Source organism: Nannobrachium achirus (genome assembly GCF_963921795.1).
Source record: "Nannobrachium achirus genome assembly, chromosome: 2".
In the NCBI taxonomy this organism is placed as follows: Eukaryota; Metazoa; Chordata; class Actinopteri; order Myctophiformes; family Myctophidae; genus Nannobrachium; species Nannobrachium achirus.
The window spans coordinates 45,046,781-45,068,499 of NC_137811.1; the positions used below are offsets into that span (position 1 = coordinate 45,046,781).

Below are 21,719 nucleotides of genomic sequence, written 5' to 3' on the forward strand. Positions count from 1 at the left end.
AAGTCAGTGTAGGTCAGATCAGTCAGGTCAGAAACCTCACCCATATTAGTGTCAAACGCCATAGAGATGAGATGACTGGAACCATGAAGTCTGAGATTCCTTATTTATTTATTTTCCCTGGTCATATCTCTCTCTCTCTTTCTCTTTCTCTCTCTCTCTTTCTCTCTCTCTCTCTCTCTCTTCCACCCACCCACCCACGCACAGCCTCTTCTCATCTGCGTGTGCATGTGTGTGTGCCTCCCTCCCTGTCAGGGTGGTGGTGATGTACTGTGCCTCACAGTGCCCTAGCGTGCTCTGTGTCTAGGCCGGGGTAGGCGGGGCTGTGAAGGCAGACAGCCAGAGGGGATTGGCCGGTGGACCAGAGAGCGGGAGGGGCTAATGTGATTGAAGGTCAGACGATCCTTCCAGTCACTGGCACTGCCCTGAAGCTCCGCCACATGGTTATGGATGAGGGGGTTTGAGTGTGTGCTTAAATACTCTGTTTGGGTCTCATTTTGAGAAAGGGTGCTACATTAAGAATACATAAATTGATAGATGGATAACAAAAAGAACATGGGTGCATGGTTTTAAGCATTACTTGAAGGAGAGTTCATTGTTTGTGCCTGGTGTATATTCAGTTTGGCCAACTGGACTGATGGTTCCAAGCTGTAGTTAAGTGTGTGTGTGTGCGTGTGTGTGTGCGTGTGTGTGTGTGTGTGTGTGTGTGTGTGTGTGTGTGTGTGTGTGTGTGTGTGTGAGTGTGAGTGTGTGAGAATAAGTAAGATTTGACTTAACTGAATGAAACACTGTAGCGTTAGTAAAGTAAAGCTCCTTGTCTGAAATTGTTACTTATTTAAGTTTTTTAATCGAATTTAGTTAGATTCCTACAGTATGTTTTTTGTCTCCACCAGCCGAAGGCTTGGGGGAGAGTATGTTTTCCCCTTCGTCCGTCCGTGTGTCCGTCCGTCCGTCCGTGCATGTGTCCGTGCGTGCGTCCTCGCAGTTTGTGTGCAGCTAATCTCAGTCACCGGTCGCTGCCAAAGTGAGCACACACATTCCCTGGATGCCAATCTAGAACCTCTGCCCTAGATTTTTCAAATGGGCCTTTTCTAGCGCCACCTAGTGGCCGATGTTCGCAAAACACATTTCTGTGCACTACTCTTACAGATTTTGTCCAAAAATCTTACAAATCGGTAGGCAGTATCTCGACAGTCATGTGATCGACACAGATCTGTCCGATTTTGCATATTCCATCCTGATTGGCTAAGATTGGCTTCCAAAGTTTGTAGGATTGAGCCGTTTTGAACAAAATGCCTCAAATCCCAAACGCAAAGTGCAATTATCATGAAATCGCGCACACACGTTCCCACTAGGCCGAGGAAGAAATGCCACTTTTTTTAAATCAGCCTCATGGTGGCGCTATAACAGGCCGATTTGTGGTTTTACCTATAACTCCACCGATCAGTTTCAAAGTTTTGTAAGCGCACTCCCTAGAGGCTAAGGACCAGTAAGACTCCCTAATCGGGAGATAAGCGACCGTAGGTCACATGTATACACATCCATGTTGATGACATGAGTGTAGACATACTGTGTACCGATTTGAGTGATTTTAGGGGCAAAATTGTAGGAGCAGTGTCCAAAAATGTGTTTTGCAAGAATCGGCCTCATGGTGGCGCTAGAGGGCCATGTGAGAAATGAGGGGTGGGGTCTCCGCGCCGCCGAGGCGGGCGAATAGGTACCGGCCCCGGCTCTCCCGGTCGCTCCTAGCCCAAGTTACGGCATTTTATGTGCGCTGCAGTGGCAGGGGGTCCTCCACTGGGGGCGCGACCACTTTTGCATCCGTTCTGGAGCACCAGGAGTCGGTGGTCCCCGGGAATTCCCCGTGAGCAGCCCCGTTGGAGTGGTCATTTGGTAATTTTTGCACAAGTGGTAATTTTTTACACTTGGGGGTCCCCCAGGCTCCGGGGGTCCTTGGAGGTTGTAGTTTGCCAGGCAAGGTGTTTGTGTGGAAATTTTTGCATGGATCGGGCCAACGGTGGCCGAGATATGAGTAGGGGGAAAGTGTGACGTGTATGTGGTTATTTTTTTACACCTGGTTTTTACACCTGGGGGTCCCCCAGGGACCTGGGGGTCCCTGGAACTCCGGGGGTCCTTGGAGGTTGTAGTTTGGCAGGCAAGGAGTTTGTGTGGAAATTTTGGCATGGATCGGGGCAACGGTTGCGGAGATATGAGCAGGGCAAAAGTGTGACGGACGGACTGACGGACGGACGGACACCTGGTGGAGCTAGCTATAGTAAGTGCGACCTACGGTCGCAATAAACCTTTGCCCTGCATTTTTCACATCAGCCTTTTATAGCGCCACCTTTGGGCCGACTTATGTAAAACACATTTTTGGATATTACTCCTTGATATTTTATCCAAAAATCGCGCAAATCGGTACACAGTATCTCTATAGTCATGTGATCAAGTCCGATCCGTCTGATATTTCATATTCCATCCTGATTGGCTAATATTAGCTTCCAAAGTTTGCAGGATTGCTCCGTTTTTGAACAAAATGCTTCAAATCATCAACGCAGCTTGAGATTGCCGTGAAATTTGCCACACATATTCCCACTAGGTCAAGGAACAAATGCTACCTTTTTTCACATTGGCCTGTTATAGCGCCACCAGCAGGTAGACTTTAGCAAAACACATTTTTGGAACACAATGCTTCAAATCATGCATGCAGCGTCCGATTTCCATGAAAGATCTATGGTGAAGAACATATGCCACCCTTTTTACATTGGCCTATTATACAGTAGCACCACCAGGACACAAGGCCTGGTGGAGACCTGTGCTCGGAAGAGCACTGCTTCTAGTTGTTTCTGTTTTTTAGGGATGCCCCGATCACGTTTTTTTTGCTCCCGATCCCGATCACATATTCTTGCTCCCGATTCGATCCCGATCCTTCCCGATCCGATCTTTCGGCAATTCATTAAGGAAAAAGAAAAGAAAAAATGCTTTTATGTTTAAAAAAGAAAAATCTTTTGAAATCGGCCCCGATTTCCCGATCTGATCGTAAAAACGTATTGGCCAATAAAAAGCAACATACTGTACTGTGTCACAGGGGATAAAAAAGACAATTTGCTGATTTACTTATCTCGTACCTAAATTCAAAAGTTGTTTTGCAGGACAGAGCAGATCCAAACAAACCACAGAAATGAGGTTGTCTGGAGTTGGTTGCTTGTACCACAAAGCACTGTACTACTACTTAATCTCTGTTACTCTCATTTGTTTCTCTTCATCCAGCATCCTTCCTCTCCTTTGGCCTTATGTAATTGTCTGCAAAACAGCATTATAGACTTTCTCTTTCTCACACACACACGCACGCATATCCAAGTTTTCAGCTAACCATTTTTTGTTTGTTTTTTTGCCTCCGAGCATCCAAGTTGAACGTATTGTCCACACTGGTTCTGTGTGCACGCAACACTGTTTGCATGGTCACAATATTGCATACAGTGTGCTGTGTACATACAGTAGAATGTGACTTAAAGGGCGATTCATGACTGTTATAGTACCCAGCATCTGGCTGAACTAGGCGTGCCTAGTAGCATGCTATAAGCTTTGGCTGTGGAGGGAAGACTGAATGAGCTGCGGAATGTTCTAAGTAAGACAGTGATTTGTGCTGCCATGCTCCCCTGAGTACATACACTATCCCAAAGAATCAAAGGGAATACACATTATCTCTTCTCTCCCCGTCTGTCTGTATTCTTGTCTCTTCTGTCGTCGTCATACGCCGACACGCTCGCACACACACACACACACACACAAACATGTATTACTATACCCTACTATATCCTAACCCTAAATAGCAGATCTACAAGCTCACAATGAGTTGCACTGGATCGGTGTATTTTTCTTGTGCGACACGGGCACGCAACTAAGTGCAAGGCAGGCATAACTCCAACCCTAACCTCTGTACCAAAATGTCTCATTCTAACCCCAACCTGAATCTTTACATTTGTAAGCTTAACTTTTATTATTTTAACCATAAAACAACCATTTGAAATCTATTTCATTACCTGTGGGGACTTTTGGCTCTCAAAAGTACAGTAATACAGTTACACGCACGAACACACCCGTGGGCACGTACGCACACATTCACACACACACACACGCGCGCACGCGCGCGTGCGCGCGCACACACACACACACACACACACACACACACACACACACACACACACACACACACACACACACACACACACACACACACACACACACACACACTGGAGAATCCAGACAGAGAGAATTCCTGAGCATGATCAAACTGAATGTAGGCAGGAGGGCTGTATCGATCCATGTGCGTGTGGACTCTACCCCTGTCTCTGTGGGGGCAGTATGTGTTTATGCATATTTATATTGAAACTAATTATCGGCCACCAAGGAGACCCAACAAGCGTAGAGTCAAGCAAAGTCAAGTCAAGGGCAGGACGTTCACAAAGTTGTGCTGTATGGATGAATTCAATTTAAATGAATTAGTTCCGAGTTGTTTTTCTTTCTTTTCTTTTTCTTTTTTTATATCTGCAAAGTAACTAGTAACTATAGTTTTCAAATAATTGTACTGGAGTAGAAGTACAATATTTGGATCCGAGATGTAGTGGAGTAGAAGTAAAAGTACTGAAAACTGGAAATACTCAAGTAAAGTACAAACACCTCAAAAGTTTACTTAAGTACAGTACTTAAAGTAAATATACTTAGTTACTTTACACCACTGCTTTTTATGTAATGTAGATATTTTTGGGTAAAGATGAGTTTGTTTAATATACTTTTTCACTTAACCTATGTTGGCCAACACTTAGAAGTCTCTTTGTTCAACTTACACATTAGGTTTAGTTACTTCCCAGTAATGAATGGTATTTAGTTACTTTTAATGTTAAAGGAGTAGTTCAACCCCAAAATGATTTTTTTTTCCTATTGATTACTCACGCCATGGAGACTTGAGTTCAATAATATTCTTTTGTATTTGTCGCATTCCTAAGACAACATTTTGATTAGAGTAAATTTACCCCCATTGATTCCGGATGGGGACCCAAATGCATTTTGGTCGCCATCCGGAATCAATGGGGGTAAGTTTATTGTAATCATTTTTTTGTCTTAGGAATCCGACGAAAATCTAAAAATAAAATTAAACTCAAGTCTCCTTGGCGTGATTAACACTTTAGAGAAAACATAGAGGCTAGAGAAAAAATTACAACAATATATTCCTATGGGATGATTCCCCTGCTGTGTGTGAGTGTGTCTGTTTCCACTATCATTCATTTCTCCGGTTTACTTTTTTTTCTCCCAATTAGTGATTATTGTAAGACCTTTTTTTTTCAACTGGTCACATGGTGCATTCTATCTGCCAGCAAAGAAAATATGAAATTAACATTGAAAACCTTGTGACAGCTAAGGGATAAATGCATTTTTAAATACAGTAGCAGTGTTCGTGTTAATCAATAGAAGGAAAAACAAAAACAAAAATTTGGGGGTGAACTACTCCTTTATGCTAGCTTGTACCATCCTCTCATCCAACACAATGTTAAAAGCAAAGCTGAGCTGACCTTCCAGAAGCCATTTCAAGACTGACAGTCATATTATGTTAACCTACTTCTCAACACTTGTGAGCTGGTTGCCTGTACCAAAAAAACACATCCATAATCTCAGTTGTTGCTCTCATTTAACTTAACTCTCTCTCTCACTCTCTCTCTCTCTCTCTCTCTCTCTCTCTCTCTCTCTCAGACTTTCTGTCCCCATCACACATACACAATTACACACACCCGCATGCACACGTGCGTGCTTGACACATACATACACACACACACACACACACACACACACACACACACACACACACACACACACACACACACACACACACACACACACACACACACACACACACACACAGCAGGCACAGTACTGTACTTGGTTGTACACATAACTCTACTTGTGCCATAAGGTGAAACGCTGCCCGCCCCCCTATGTGAGTGTTCCCACGGTGAGAGCATGTGTTCATGCCTCCTCTTGTTGTTTGAAGCAGAGATAATGTATTTTTATAATAGCTCTATAAGGTCAGCCAGTTACCCAGCAAATAAGCCGCAAATGGATTTGAGCTCCTGCCGCTATGCACAGGGTGATATGTACATCCTGATTGGTTGCCATGGGCCATCTCTTAATGTTTAAGAGATTACAGATTACATGCACATAAAGATGATCCTGTTTCAGCACATTAAAACCTTATTTTCCATGACACAAGTCAACACATGGCTAAGCATGTTATATACAGTACGTGGACCTGGTACATGCTAGCGGGTGTGTGTGCGTGCGTGCGTGCATTTGTGTTTTTAGGTCACAGAAGCCTGAGGATATGTAGACAGGGATTACTTATCTCAGCCATCAGGTTAACATCCTATCTTCCACACATTTGAACACTCAGAGAATCTGGTGCATACCGTACAACATGTACAGCGCATAATACAGACACACAGTTAAGTTATACATTGTGTTGTATGTGTATTACTGATGCATTGAGTACTACTAAATGTTCCCTCACCTCAGATATTGTGAGTGATATTGTCTCTTTAGTGTGACTCTTTCTGTAGATACAATCTCTAAGCCTCTAAAAGAGTTTATGGACATAGAGATGTGGCATTTGAGAACTTAACACGTCATGCCATCGGCAAGACAGTGGATTGTCAGTAAATTGACAAAACATTGACTGTGCCGAAGGAGGGCATTTGCAAAGGTGTTATGTCAATGCTATTCATATTATTTTTTTCCAATGAAAAGAAGTGTCGACAAGTGACACTTGTTTTCAGTTACAAAAGAGAAGAATTAGCAAAGCTAAACAGTGAAAAGAACCTTGGGAAAACAAGTATTTCCAGAACAAATGCAGGACAGGTACAGGAAAGCCTGACGTTTTGGAATGTCACATCTGCCAAGTCTGCCAAATATCAGCTTAAAAATCTCAAGTTGCTCATACGGTACGTGCACACATACTCAAGCACGTGCTGGCACACTGTCTCTACAGCCCGCTAGCATGCACTGTTACAGCTCCATGTATATAACATGCTTAGCAGCACGTTGACTCGTGTCATGCAAAATAAGGCTGTAATGCAGCGTAATAGGATAATCTTTGTGTGCATATAATCTGTAATCTTTTAAATATTATCGCCTACGGCAACCAATCAGAATTTATGGCATGCCGATGAGATTCAGATAAGCGGGAACATTGAACACGCTTGTGTAGAAGAAGTAGAAAAAGCAGGTCTGGATTCACTGCATATGTTCATGCACTGCACAAGGAAATGGAAACTGTGCAGGATAGGCCAAAGCCTGCAGACATATATGGCTATATATTCAAATGCACAGACCCAATCACACAAAAATTATAGCCTAGGTCTAGACAACTGTTCATGCATTTAAACCAAAATATGTGTACGTGCATGCATATGCATGTGTACACAAATACACACATACTGTGCATGCGCACGCAAACGCATGCGCACACACACACACACACACACACACACACACACACACACACACACTAACACACACACACACACACACACACACACACACACACACACACACACACACACACACACACACACGCATGCACAGATGCACACACGCACACGCACACACACACACACACACACACACGCACACACACACACGGCAATGAAGTAAAGTTAGCATGAATGCATTTGTAAACAGACAGTAACAACTATTGCCCCTGGTCATGAGACTGTTTATCATGCAGATTGGAGAAAACGACACTGGGACAGAGATTATGTAAAACGTGTGTGTGTGTGTGTGTGTGTGTGTGTGTTGTGTGTGTGTGTGTGTGTGTGTGTGTGTGTGTGTGTGTGTGTGTGTGTGTGTGTGTGTGTGTGTGTGTGTGTGTGTGTGTGTGTGTGTGTGTGTGTGTGTGTGTGCGTATGTGTAAGCCAGGGCATATACCATCTACAGTGAACAGTTAAACCGCATTAGCTTGTTTTCCATGTGCGACGCTGTTTGTCAGATAGAAAACTCTGTAGTGGTGACAAAGCAGGAGGAGAGACTGGACAAAAAATGAACCGGGGCGAATTTGAGCGTCCGGCGTTGACGTCGGCAGTGGAGCACCCTTCATTAATTAAAACTAGAAAAAAGCCCCTGCGGGGGCCTGGCCCCTTATGTAAAAGTCCCCTGTACTCAAGAGATGGATACAGTCCAGAGGGCAGCTAAGCAATACAAATGTAGGATAGCTCAACATTAAATATGCAGTTTGTTCCAAAATGCTAAATGGTGTAAAATGTTGAGTCTGTAAGATATATACAATAGTTTCAGAAATACAAACCCCTCAGGTACAGGGTGGCCTGCTCTGTTGTGGCTGGGTGGGTTATAATAAGATAGAAAAAAAGCACCCCCTGGGCGTTTGTTTAGGTGGCATGGGATGTGTAGTGTAGTAGGAAAGGCAAAGTTAAATATTATGTTGAAATAAAGTGTACAATGGTAGGCCTACTGTTGAATAGTTTTTTTTTTAAATTATGAAGTTGTAGAACATGGAATGATTTTGGCATCGGTAGCCTAATACTTTTGTGCTTTTACTCAAGCAACACATTCGAACACACACGTTACTTGTAACAGAGTACTTTTACCTAAGAGTAGAAACATTTCAGTAGCCTACCTTTCCACTCGCAGCGTCAATGGACGTTGCCGTTGGTGTTATACACCAAATCGTGAACTATAGAAAACGGTGCCTGCGATGTTTTGATGTTTTAAATCATGTTTATGTCATTTCTACACAGATGTTGTTTGTTTTAGGTAATTTCTACACACGTTGTTGTTCATAGCTTAAGAGGATAGGATCGAGTAGGGCATGGGAGGGAGAGTACTTTTACCTAAGTAAAAACATTTGAGTAGTTTTGCAACTCAGCATCCACTGATGTTGCTGTTATACTCCGAATCAGCCGCCCCTCTACCCCCTCTACCCCCTCTACCCCTCTCCCTCTCAAAGGCGTTCTGAGTATAGGTCTTCACGGGTCCAAAAAAGCGAACCGAAATCGAAAAGTACCGTCAAATTTCGTCCGATTCCGTCCCGTTCCGACTTTCTTTCTTTTTTTACAGACCGCGGTGGATCCGGGGGGTAAGCAGTAGAGTATCACAGACATGCTGAGAGTTTCACCCACACTGGGTCTAGGCATAACTATCAGGAGAAATGTTCAGCTGCCTAAAGGAATGCCCGGTTACAGTAGGCGTTCCGTGTCTTGGTCAAGGATCGAACCAGGGACCTTTCCGGTTTTCCAGTTGGCCACTTTACCTCCTGAGCCCTGCTCCCTACTAATTATTATTGTATTAATAATGCAGTGATGCAAACACACTTGAAACCTCCTTATCCCCATCAATATCCTTCCTTCATTTCAACACGGGCTGTTACTAAAGTCCCAATCACCTGAAATCAATTAGTTCTGTCTCACTTCTTCAAAGCAACCACTTCAAAGCCCTCATCTCTCCTCTTGTTCCCTCCATCCTCCTCCGCTCCTCTCATCCTGCTCTTTCCATAGGAGCAGTGGGGGACATGGGGCTATAGACAGTGTTTCATATGCACAGTGTAATGGTATATTCTGCCAGCATGCTGCAGGCTAATGTCATTATAAGTCCAGCATCCTACTGTTAGCCCACGTCTTTGTTGAAAATGCAGTGCATTATATCAAAGCATTGGAATGACACGGTTCACAGTGGAGCAACAAAAAGAAATGAAAAGGACCGAAAACATTATTAGTCGCAGAGTTGCTCTTCACAGTCAATTAGCTCTGACTGGGTTTGAATGCTAGTGGACAAAATGGCAGGGCAACATGCATGCACACAAGGGCACATTCACTGAAATTGAGTCCATTTTTAGGGTCCATTTGGGTCCATTCATTTTTTTCCCCCATGTTCCATTGAATGAATACTGAAGATTTTACTGTATACCTTTAACCAAAACAACAGGACAGGATTATTTATGTTTCCATTGATTAGTCATGATTGACTTCCATCGATGTTAAAACTTTGACGCTCTTTCCATATCAGGTTTTGATATGATGTAGTTTTGATGTCAGAGCAGTCAAAAACATGGGTGGAGAGCATGACATTTTCCCCGACCGCCATTAACTATGGCTCAGTTCAGATACAGACAGCTGTATAGACATTGAAGAGAGGAGAAGATGGAAAAAAAAGGGCAGGCATGGAAATTAGGGGGGTGTAGGTGGTGATGACTGTGGTGGTGGTGGGTGGGTGGGGTTGACACCTCCCTTGTTTTGGGCAGGTTCTTACAGGGTGTTGGTATTCAGTAATGTTCGGACAGATGAGGGAACGTATGAAGAGAGAAACAGAGACAGAGATGGAGGAAACAGCTGGGAGTTTGACCGTCAGCTTCTGTCCAAGAATAACACCATCAGCCTGCCTCATGCAGGACACACACATCAGTAAGTCTATGTGGGGGTTGTGTGATGATATACAGTATCTTTGCTGTCAGGCAGAAACCTTGTATCTATACTGTATACCTTTTTTCAATATATAAATTAAAGACCTTTTCATAGCTTATCATAGGGATTTAATTTGTTTTCCTTTTCTTTATCCCATGATTTCGTAACCCATTTTTCACCCTGTGCCAATTGCCTAAACTGTAATCCTGGGTGCTACTCTCCCTCTGCCAACCTGGGGAAAGCCCCGAACTGAGCTCATGTTTCCTTCAATGATTGAGGAGTGAGCAAGCCACTTCTTATCACCTGACAGGGGGTAGTTTCCCCGGTAGGACTTAGCACGTGGAAGGAACACGTTATTCCAAACCAGTTCGTTTCCCCTCCATCAGGTGCCCCGGATGACCAGTGGGAGGCAGTATAGAGACCAGGATTACAGCATGTTTTTTTGTGAGGGAGCAGAACGTACCCTAGGGGACACGGGGAGAAATGTTATAATAATAATATATCAAATTTATATAGCGCTTTTCAGAGTACCCAAAGACGCTTTACATGGGAGGCAAGAGAGAACTAAGAGAACTATATAGAGATAGAGAACATCCACACAGGAAGGCCCTTTCACCAAACCCCACTTAGGGTATGTATATTGAGGTGAACATTAATAGGCCAGATGGAGGATTAGAGGAGAAGCTACACAGAGTTTGAGCTTTTGACCCAACATTGTCACATCTCGTGTCTGCCGAATATGTGTTTGGCGTGTGTGTGTGTGTGTGTGTGTGTGTGTGTGTGTGTGTGTGTGTGTGTGTGTGTGTGTGTGTGTGTGTGTGTGTGTGTGTGTGTGTGTGTGTGTGTGTGTGTGTGTGTGTGTGTGTGTGTGTGTGCACGCCTGCCTCCTGTGAGACGTAGGTGAGTGATGCTAGCAGGGTTAAAGCAATGGCTCTCAAACGGTGTGCACTGAGACAAGTCCAGGTGTGCCTTGGGATGTTGTGAGCACCAAGCATTGTTATTGATAGACCACTATATAAAACATAATGGATATTTGTTTACTGTATCAGTACTTTGTCTCCTCGTTTCCCAATACAGAGGAAAATTCAGTACCCTAAGGAAATATATATTTATTACACTTTAAACCTGGTATCGTTCAACCTGGACATGTCATTACTGGCAATTTCTAAACACAGTTTCTAGTTCTGAGTGTCTGCCACAGCACAGCATTGTTCCAAAATATTCTTGTGCTAGGGGCTATGAGGCATCCCCAAATAGACGACTCTCCTTTTTCATTTATTTTCAGATTTTCAAAAGTTGTCAGATTGTAGATCAGAATACAGGTGTATTGAGAATTCTACTTGCCCTTTGGTGTGTCTTGGCCACAAACAGCTTGAAAACAACTCATCTAGAAAACTGCATGTGTTTGCTCGATGCTGAATGACAAAGCTGTAACCTGGGACCATGATAATGAATTACCGGTATGTCGAACGCTGGCGCACAAATGGAACACTTGGAATAATTATCGGATGGTTAATGTTATTACCATGACCCCTCTGGCTCTCACCTGGATGACTGCAGCTTGGAAAGAATTTGTCAACGTGTGTGTACAACAATAAGGATGATGGTGTGATGGCTAAATGGATCAGTGATGTTGTGGGTTCAAATCTGGCCTTTGTTGTATGTCGCTATGTCTAATGGGCACTAATCTAATAAGGCACACTTGCTAATACAACTGAACACAAAGACCATACTAGACTAGGAATATAAAAGCCCCCCCCCCCCCCCACACACACACACACATACACACAATGTAATGATATAGTAACTGAATCGACAAATATATTTTAATTTGCAATGATCTACTATATCGTTTGCAAAAACAAAATATTGTACCTTTTTTGCTTTGTATCGTTTTAAATAGTTTTTTTTTATCTTTTTTTTTGTGAAATTCATTTTACAATGCAAATAATTGATTGTATGGAAACTAAGTATTTGTGCCTTGTATTTTGCAATTTTAACTCATTCTCTGCCTTTTCAAAATGGCCGCCAAGTACCAGGATGCCACGTTCCTAAATTTCTAATGCACGGATACATTTTTAGTGCACGGATCGTGCGTTCATGTCAAGGTGGGTTTGTCCATATGTGTTGAAATTAGTGGTGTCCAACGATTAAATATTTTAATCGCGATTAATCACATGATTTATGTAGTTAATCGCGCGATTAATCGCAAATAAGTCATCAGCTTTTATCAGGTCACAATGTAACTTAGAGGGATATCTTTCAAGTCTTTCGTGGCCCTATTAACTTGGGAGTGGAAATATTTGTTGGATTTATGCAAAAGTATGTCAATCTTTTATTCGAAATCAATTAAAAATCGGAATAAATCATAATGGTATTGCATTAAACAGACTGCAGCTGATGGGTATAAGGATCTGCTGAATTGACTTAATATGATTACTGTTGTGTCCACCTTTATGCTTTATTTATACTTTGTATCTTTTGTTAAATCAACAGGGATGGACCTTGTAGCCAATGTTTGTAAATATGCGATTAATTGCGATTAAAATAATTAATCGTGATTAACCAAACGGTGAGTTAATTGCGATTAATTTAGTTAACTCGGACAGCACTAGTTGAAATATAATGTCCATGGATTTGCTAGATACTGTAATCACAGCATTTACTTCCATAATAATAGATTGTTTACACAGATATCATTTATTTGCGAAAAAATTGTTACTATAACGATTTTAAATCATTGAATAGAATCGTATCCTATCGTCGTGAATTTACCAATATTGTCCATGTATCGTATCGTTAACCATGTATCGTGATGCGTATCGTATCGCTGTTAAAATGTATCGTTACACCCCAACACACACACGCACACGCACACACACACACACACACACACACACACACACACACACACACACACACACACACTCTTACGTAAGCAGCCTATTCCACAACTATACAGGCATGGTAATCAGAGGAAGCAGCTGGTTTCTGTGTATTGGAGCAGGTAGGGTAGCGAGAGAAGGGGGGTTGGGGTCATGGTAACATTTCCTGAAGGTCTAACCTCCATCTCTGTCTCTGCGGCTAACAATAACACTATCAGCGGTGCTGGGAGGGGAGGGCAACTAACTGGGCAGGTTACTGAGTTTGTCTGGGCTTCTCTGTAAACAACGGACACAGCGGCCAAGCAGAGACCACCAGCGCCAGGCCCATTTCAACACTGCTCGTAACATGGGGTTCAGTAAGAGCGGCTCCGCCATGTGAGACAATGCACCGTCCAGCTCACTCTGTCTGGGTGAAAACAATGTTACACAGGAATGACAGAAATTGTGTTTTTGGAGGAAATGACGTTAGCCCACTCACCCTGGCCCCCTAGTGATAGCTGATCGCTGTTTGTCAGTTGAAGCCTGAGTCAATGTTCTGTGACAAGGTTGTGTGACGTAGTATATGATGGGAAATATGTGGTGGGTGTAGAGAAAAGAGGAAGAAAAAAAACACTCCAGGGACATAGAGAATGCATGGACACATCAGGCCTTGGCACACATACTTGGAAAGCTGACTATCATGGGAATGTATTGTCTCTACATACCCTCAGGCTGGTCACTTCATGTGTTATCAATAATTCCACACAGGTGTTGTGTCGCCTTATCTGGCTAGAGCAGTGGCTCAATGGGAAGTGGCACAAGCTTAAAATGGTGACAAGGAAGAGGGCTTGACAATATTTGATAGTTAGAATGCAAAAACAAAACAATCCTGTCTACTCTGCCTATTCCAAAATCAAAGTACTGATGAGTTAAACAAACATTGTGTATTTTTGTGTGTAAGTTACTAATTTCTCTAACAATCACCAATCCCTTTTGCAGCTCAAACCTTCCGTGTCCCTCTTCTAAGAAAAGGAAAGGGTCAAGCTAACCAGGATGGATGAGATATACTGAATACCCAAATACATTGTCTATACTTGAGCAAGTGATGATGACCAAAATACATTTGAGATAACACTTGGTTCAAGAAAGTAAACAGACACTTAATCATAAGAATAATGCAGGAGAACATGATGTGACCATAGGTTGCAGTTAACTATGAAAACAGTCACATCGTGTCCATATCTTGTGACATCACATTCCTTCCTTGTCCCTTGCATGCCCATTGTATGCCCATATATGGAGATCTGGGATCTCCATAGCTAACCTACATATGTGCCATTTCAAAACTTCACACGTGCACGAGTTTCTGCAAAAATACCCTACATTTTCCATAAAAATTAGAATAGCAAAACAGGAAAAGAAACCTGTGGAAAAATGCATTTGCAGGACATTTTCAGGGAAATATGAGTAAATATTGAAGAATTGAAACGGCACATCTGTATGACATCACTTTGGGTCCTTTGTATGCCCATATATGGAGATCCCTCATGTCATCAATATTAAGCCCATAGCTTGGAATGCCCATACTGTAGTGTATATGGACATATTGTGTGAGTCTCATGTGGTCTTATGGGTAATATTGCAACCGTAGATCACAGTTTAGTATGTGAACGGTCACAGCTTGACCGTATCACTGTCTATAACGCCTGACACTGTGGTTCCCCTGACACACACTGTGACATCACATGTGACATGGGTTAGCCGCTCTGACATCATGCTCTAACGTCACTGTGATGTCAGGGGAACAACTCTAACAGAATGGGTTTTCCGCTCTGACATCCCACTCTGACTTCACTGTGATGTCAGGGGAACCACACTAACAGAATCCCTTTTATGCCCATACATGGAGGTCCCTGATGTCATCAATATTAAGACCATATCTAACAGGATTTCATATGGGAAATACGACTTTCGCATAACGAATAACTGAGTAGGCATGTTTGGGCTCTCACAGCATATCTCCATATACAGAACATGGATCTCCATATATGGGTACTAGGGGTCTCCATATATGGGTAACTGGTCTGATATACATCACTGCCAAGACATGGCGCATGTCGCCCTGAGGCGTCTTACTATTATATGTGTATATAATATGGTTCATTTTACTTGAAACAAACAGTCACGTACATACATACTTCAGCATTGCATGTCAACCTTTAGAGTTGATGATGCATAATGAGAAGGATGTGGTGGTGTTAGATGTGGTCAGCTGCAGCAGTCATTAACATAGCTTAATACTAATGATAATGAGCTTTTTAAATTCTAACTCTCCACAATTACTGTATCATCATCATCTTTAATCTACTGACACGTATAGGCTACACCTAAACACACACACACACACACACACACACACACACACACACACACACACACACACACACACACACACACACACACACTCATACTCACGCACACAGTCACACTCGCACGTGTGCACACACACACACACACACACACACACACACACACACACACACACACACACACACACACACACACACACACACACACACACACATTTTTTAAACACTGCCTCTCGTAATTGTCCTGATCTTTAATCTCATCTCGCTGAATGACCACAAGCGTCTGTCGGTCTGTCTGTGTAGAGCTAATGATAATGATCACTGTGTTTATGGTCACTTGTGTGTGTGTGTGTGTGTGTGTGTGTGTGTGTGTGTGTGTGTGTGTGTGTGTGTGTGTGTGTCTGTTGCCGTGCACGGGCCTGTGTGCCGCCTTCTTACACTGTGATTTAATATTAGCTAAAGCAGTCAGTCAACCATTTCTAGTCTCCCAACCGAATGATGGTTAGATCATTAGTCTGTGGGACTGAGCGTGGACTTAATTTAACATCAAGTTGAATTGTGTGACCTTCAGCGCTGGATGTCCCCGGCTCCAATTATACATTTAAGAAGTGTTGTTCGAAAACAAATCATGTTATTTGAACTGAATGTTTTTGGATGCAAGTCACGTCAACTCTTTTTAGTTAACATTTCGACACATGAAAGCGTTGTGCAACAAAGTATAGATTTGCCATGGGTTCACAGACCTGCTGTTTTTAATTGTCTACAAAAACTGGCCATGTGAGGGTTCTCTCAAATCCTTGGTTCAGGAATGAAAGAACACTAAACCTTGTTGGCCACATTTTGTACCTGAGTTTTGGTCTTCACACACGGGAACATGACCAATAAACAATACGAAAATGCCTCATTCATACAGATTGATGCCTTTTTAGGGTGAAAAATCCCCCTCTTTCCAACTAAAAGAATAGCATTGCTTCATTTCCACGTAATATTCACATTCTTTGAGGATGTAAACAACAGTTTGAAAAAAGAAAGAAAAACAATTGGGTCCAATTACACACATGACACACACACACACACACACACACACACACACACACACACACACACACACACACACACACACACACACACACACACACACACACACACACACACAGGCGTAAGGACCTTTAGTCTGCTGATGTAAGGTGGATAACCTGTAAGGGCAGTTTGCTATACAGTACTCGACTGTTTCATTTATGATTCATGAAGTAAAGAATGACCGCTAGGGTGTTGTGAATTTTATGTAATGGCTTCTATTGTATATGTGCTTCCATATTTCATAAATTATGACCAGCCATACATTAATTATTAGTTGTTCTTGTGTACAGTAAAGGATTTTCAATGTTTGACTTGCTTCCCCTGGCTGAAGTATGTTGTACAATACCACCTCTATTCAAGTCCCCTATTGAAATGTACTGTGTGTATTATTTGCTATGTTGAAATGTTAAAACTATTAATCATGCTTTCCGTACTTTCCCCCCAAAACACCAGCCACACATGCTGACATGTTAAGACTTCTAACCATTTGTCTTTTGTGATTTTTTTTTATCACTTCAACTCTCTCTCTCTGTATCTCTCTCTCTCTGTCTCTGTCCCTGTCCCTCTCCCTCTCCCTCCATACAGAGGGAGTTTGTGAGATCTGGTTAACCAGTGAAGACACAGGGGCGTATGGTAGAGACATAGGGACAGACCTGCCCACCCTGCTGTGGAGACTGGTGGAAGTGATCCCTGAAGGAGCCATGTTGAGACTGGGCATGACCAACCCTCCATATATACTGGAACACCTCCAGGTAGGTAGACACGCTGCATATTATGTGCACATTGATGTGTTTACATTACATTGTGTACACGAGCACGGCCGCACACACACACACACACACAAACACACACACACACACACACACACACACACACACACAGAATGGCCATTCTCTGGAGACTCCTCCACTTTACGGTTATTTATCCTGTGTGCCAATAGAAATGATCCATAACACAATCCTGGAAGGCAATTTTATTTGTACAGCACTTTGAACAAGCAGGCGATTCAATGTGCTTTACACAGAACATCAAGCAAAGGAAACACAATTTTACAATGGATAATACTAGGGATGCATACAACAGAAGACATAAACAAATATAACAGATCATGTTTCTAACAGCAAATAATAAAAGTGTGTAAATTGTGGCGATTTACAAACATAACTCGGTTTTATTTCATCCATGGTCCTTTTCCATTGAATTGAGGGAACATGTGAAAGTGGAATTAATAATGAAACTTAAAATAAAATAAACTAAAACGTATTGTATTGTATTGTACAGTATGTGCATTTTACTGTAGGTGATGGAGCACCTTCTAGATTTCCCCGTGCCTAGCATGCATGATACGGGAGCTCGTCTCCGGCACAAATTAAGCCCTGCCAACTCGATATGGAGGCGCTAACTGCTTGTTTAACTTTTTTTTGAATGTTGGCAGTGAAGAAAGTGTCAAATTCATTGCAGGCTCTGGTGAATAAATGTTCAGAGGCTACAGACACAGGAGTGTTTGTTAGCTTGTCAACAGTCACATACAAAGCACGTGGATTGTGTTTAGCAATGATGTCAAAGGAGAATGACCGCCTTGCATTTTTCAGTTCCAAATTACAAATGCCAAGTCTCTCTTCATAGATGTCATAATGAATATGGAGATATGCCTAGATGATTCTGGCCACAAGTCCACTCAGTCTAGTGTACAGTCATCTCTTTATCCTCTCCATTAGCCCCACCACCCCTCCCCCAATACCACTACTGCTAGTTAGCAGGTAAAATTGCTGCCCCTTGCATTTATTGAGACAAAATGAATTGACCAAACGGCCTTTCCAGTTTGCTTACCAAGCAGTTTAGCTGTTATTACCTTACAGGGCTCATAGCCCATTCATTAGCTCGCTTCATTCTCTGTTCTACCTAATGAGTCAATTAAAGACCATTGTGTCCTCTTTAGTAACACCATATTATCAGCTGTTATCTCTCTCCCTAATTGAACAATGGACATTGTTACAGTAGCCTACGCTTTCGCTGTCTGTCTGCCTGTGTGTGTGTGTGTGTGTGTGTGTGTGTGTGTGTGTGTGTGTGTGTGTGTGTGTGTGTGTGTGTGTGTGTGTGTGTGTGTGTGTGTGTGTGTGTGTGTGTGTGTGTGTGTTCGTTTCTCTGTCTGACACTAACATGTCATTGCACTCTCTCTCTCTCTCTCTCTCTCTCTCTCTTTCTCTCTCTCTCTCTCTCTCTCTCTGTCAATCTGTTTTCCACGGTCTAATCAATACATTTAGTGACATCATTACAGTGACTCAGGACTCCATCACAGATGTATAGTAGTTGTAGTTAGTAACGGGTGATTTATACTTAGTTGTTGCGTGCCTGTGTCCCTCACCAAAAATAGTTGATGTACAAGTTCACAAGGCGTTGCAGTACGATGGGTTTAGAGCTTGTAGATCGGCTATTTTTGGTGCACGACATGTCACGCAACCAAGTGTAGCTCAGACTTTAACCACATACAGAGAAAATACATCAGCATGCTGGAGAGGAGAGGAAGATAAGTACAGGGCTCGAACAAAGAAGGAATGAAACCCTTTGCGTAATTTAGATAACTTTGTTTTAATAACGTTTTTACTAAATAGGTGCTTGGTCTGCCTATGTTTTATTTTCTTAGATTACTATTTCTATGCATTTGGTGTATTGATGTTGATGTATTATGTGGCTATTTTAAGTCACTCTAGATTAAGAGTACAATTTAGTTTTAGAAACAAAATAGACACTGAAATAAGGTAAATCACTTTCCAACCTACAGTATGATTTGAACCGACAGAAATCTCATAGTTGGCCTCCCCATCTATTCACAGACAGTAAATTGTTGAGTTGTGAGGGCTTTCTAATTCAGTGGTTCTCAAACGTTTTCATGTCAAGGACAGCTGAATTGTTTCACCATATCAAAAAGTTCAGGTATATGTATATAGAGGGTATGTGCAATTGTGCATGCATAAAATGAATGGCAAATTGAGTGGCAAAGTGAGTTTAATGTTGTTTAATCACATAGGACTTCGCTGTTTGGATGTATGGGCTGTCAAGGCCAGAAAGTATTTTTTTTGCCACTCAGTAGGCGTTCCCGCATAACTTTCGGGTATGATGACGATGTCACGCGCATACCCTCTATACACAAACCTGTTTATTTAACTCCCGGACTGTACAAATGAACCCTTTTGGTTTCATTTGTGAATGCTTTTAGGGTTTCACGGTTTTTGTGTCTCCTTCCTCCCACTTTATCTCTAATGGGAGTTGACCGTCTTAATTGTTTTCTCGACTTCCTGGTGGCATCTCCCAGGGAAAGACAATGGAGACAAAACAGCAGCCAGAAACTCTTGCTTGGATAACACTCCACTCAGGAAACGAGGGCACAGCAGTAAAGAGGGGAGATGGACGAGAGAGAGAGGGAGAGAAAAAAAGCAACAACACATTTAAATTAAGACATGACATGAACTGAACAATAGAAAGAAAGAGGGGGAGAGAGGAATAGATAGATGAAAGGAGGACAGAACTATGAAATGAAATGGGGATAAAGGCCTGGGGAAAGAATAGAGGGGGTAAAAGAGAGTTAAGAAGAAGGAAAAAAACTGCTATGGGAAGCAGCGATGGAGGTTGTAATTAACCAGGGGTTAATGGAGGTGGCTAATTGTCCCCCCACACGTATAGGTTGGCTTTCTGCTCGGCTACGTTACAATTAAAAAACCACCCTTCCTAATGATAGGGAATAACAATTAACTGATAATTAGAAATATACTAGGACGACGCACCGGCTTTGCTATCCCTCTTTCTCGTGTGTGTGTGTGTGTGTGTGTGTGTGTGTGTGTGTGTGTGTGTGTGTGTGTGTGTGTGTGTGTGTGTGTGTGTGTGTGTGTGTGTGTGTGTGTGTGTGTGTGTGTGTGTGTGTGTGTGTGTTGAAAAAAGTATTCCTCCGACCTCCATATGCCACTGTCCCCTCTTATTGTTCAAACCCATGTGTTTTAACAATTGAATCATATATTCTCCCTTTATTCTTCAGTCAATTAACCTACATAAGAGTGGAGGTAGGGGGGTCTTCCTTAAGTTATCCTCGTCTCCGTCTCTTTCCCTGTCCTTCTTAAACCACCCCCCCCTCCCTCCACCACCACCACCACCCCCTCAAATTGGAAACATCTATTAACTTCACCCATATTTCAATCTTCTCTTCATTGTATTTCCACCATCCCTCTTTCTTCACCTTTTTTATTTTTTGCTTTCTTCTCGTGGTGGTGCTGCTGCAGATGTTTAAAAAAAAAACAGCAGCAGACATATTATGATAAGGATGAAGTTAGCGCCGTTGTTTCTAAAGGCCAAGTGCCTTCCTGCTCGCTTCCCTTCAGAGCATCAAGCGTCCGTACAATGTGAGAGAGTCACAGTGAATGGCTGTGATTGGAGATGAAAAGGACTTTTTTTTTCTTCTTTTGCCTTAAAGATCACACTTGACAGAGAGACAAGCCACACACACACACACACACACACACACACACACACACACACACACACACACACACACACACACACACACACACACAGGCATGATGCGCACAAATTGATCTTTACTTTCACTCATGTGCTTTATTTGTCTTTCTTCACACACTTTCTGAAGCTCTACAGTACCTCTTTCTTACTCCCTCTGTTTCACACACACACACAAACCTACACACACACACACACACACACACACACACACACACACACACACACACACACACACACACACACACACACACACACACACACACACACACACACACACACACACTGTACACCTGTTTTTTCCCCTCTTCTTTGATGGATTCAGACAGTTTCATAGCTCCATTTGCTGATTGGAGCAGTTATGGGCCCAATCACCTCTCATTGGCCACTTGTCTTTGACATTTTAGTTGATTGCATTGTGCCTTTAATGGTCGTATTTC

At 42.5% G+C, this 21,719-nt stretch overlaps 1 protein-coding gene across 2 annotated transcripts in view; it reads left to right on the plus strand.

The window, feature by feature from the left end:
* The window catches only part of cdkal1 (CDK5 regulatory subunit associated protein 1-like 1), a 422,084-nt gene that overhangs the window by 201,217 nt on the left and 199,148 nt on the right, over nt 1-21,719 (plus strand). For both annotated transcript variants that reach the window (XR_013962583.1, XM_080738605.1), the window contains exon 9: nt 17,359-17,525. Coding sequence is in view for 1 of the 2 variants with exons in the window: in XM_080738605.1 (XP_080594731.1) it covers nt 17,359-17,525 (167 nt within the window). In the remaining variant the exon portion in view is untranslated. The remainder of the gene's footprint in view (nt 1-17,358; nt 17,526-21,719) is intronic.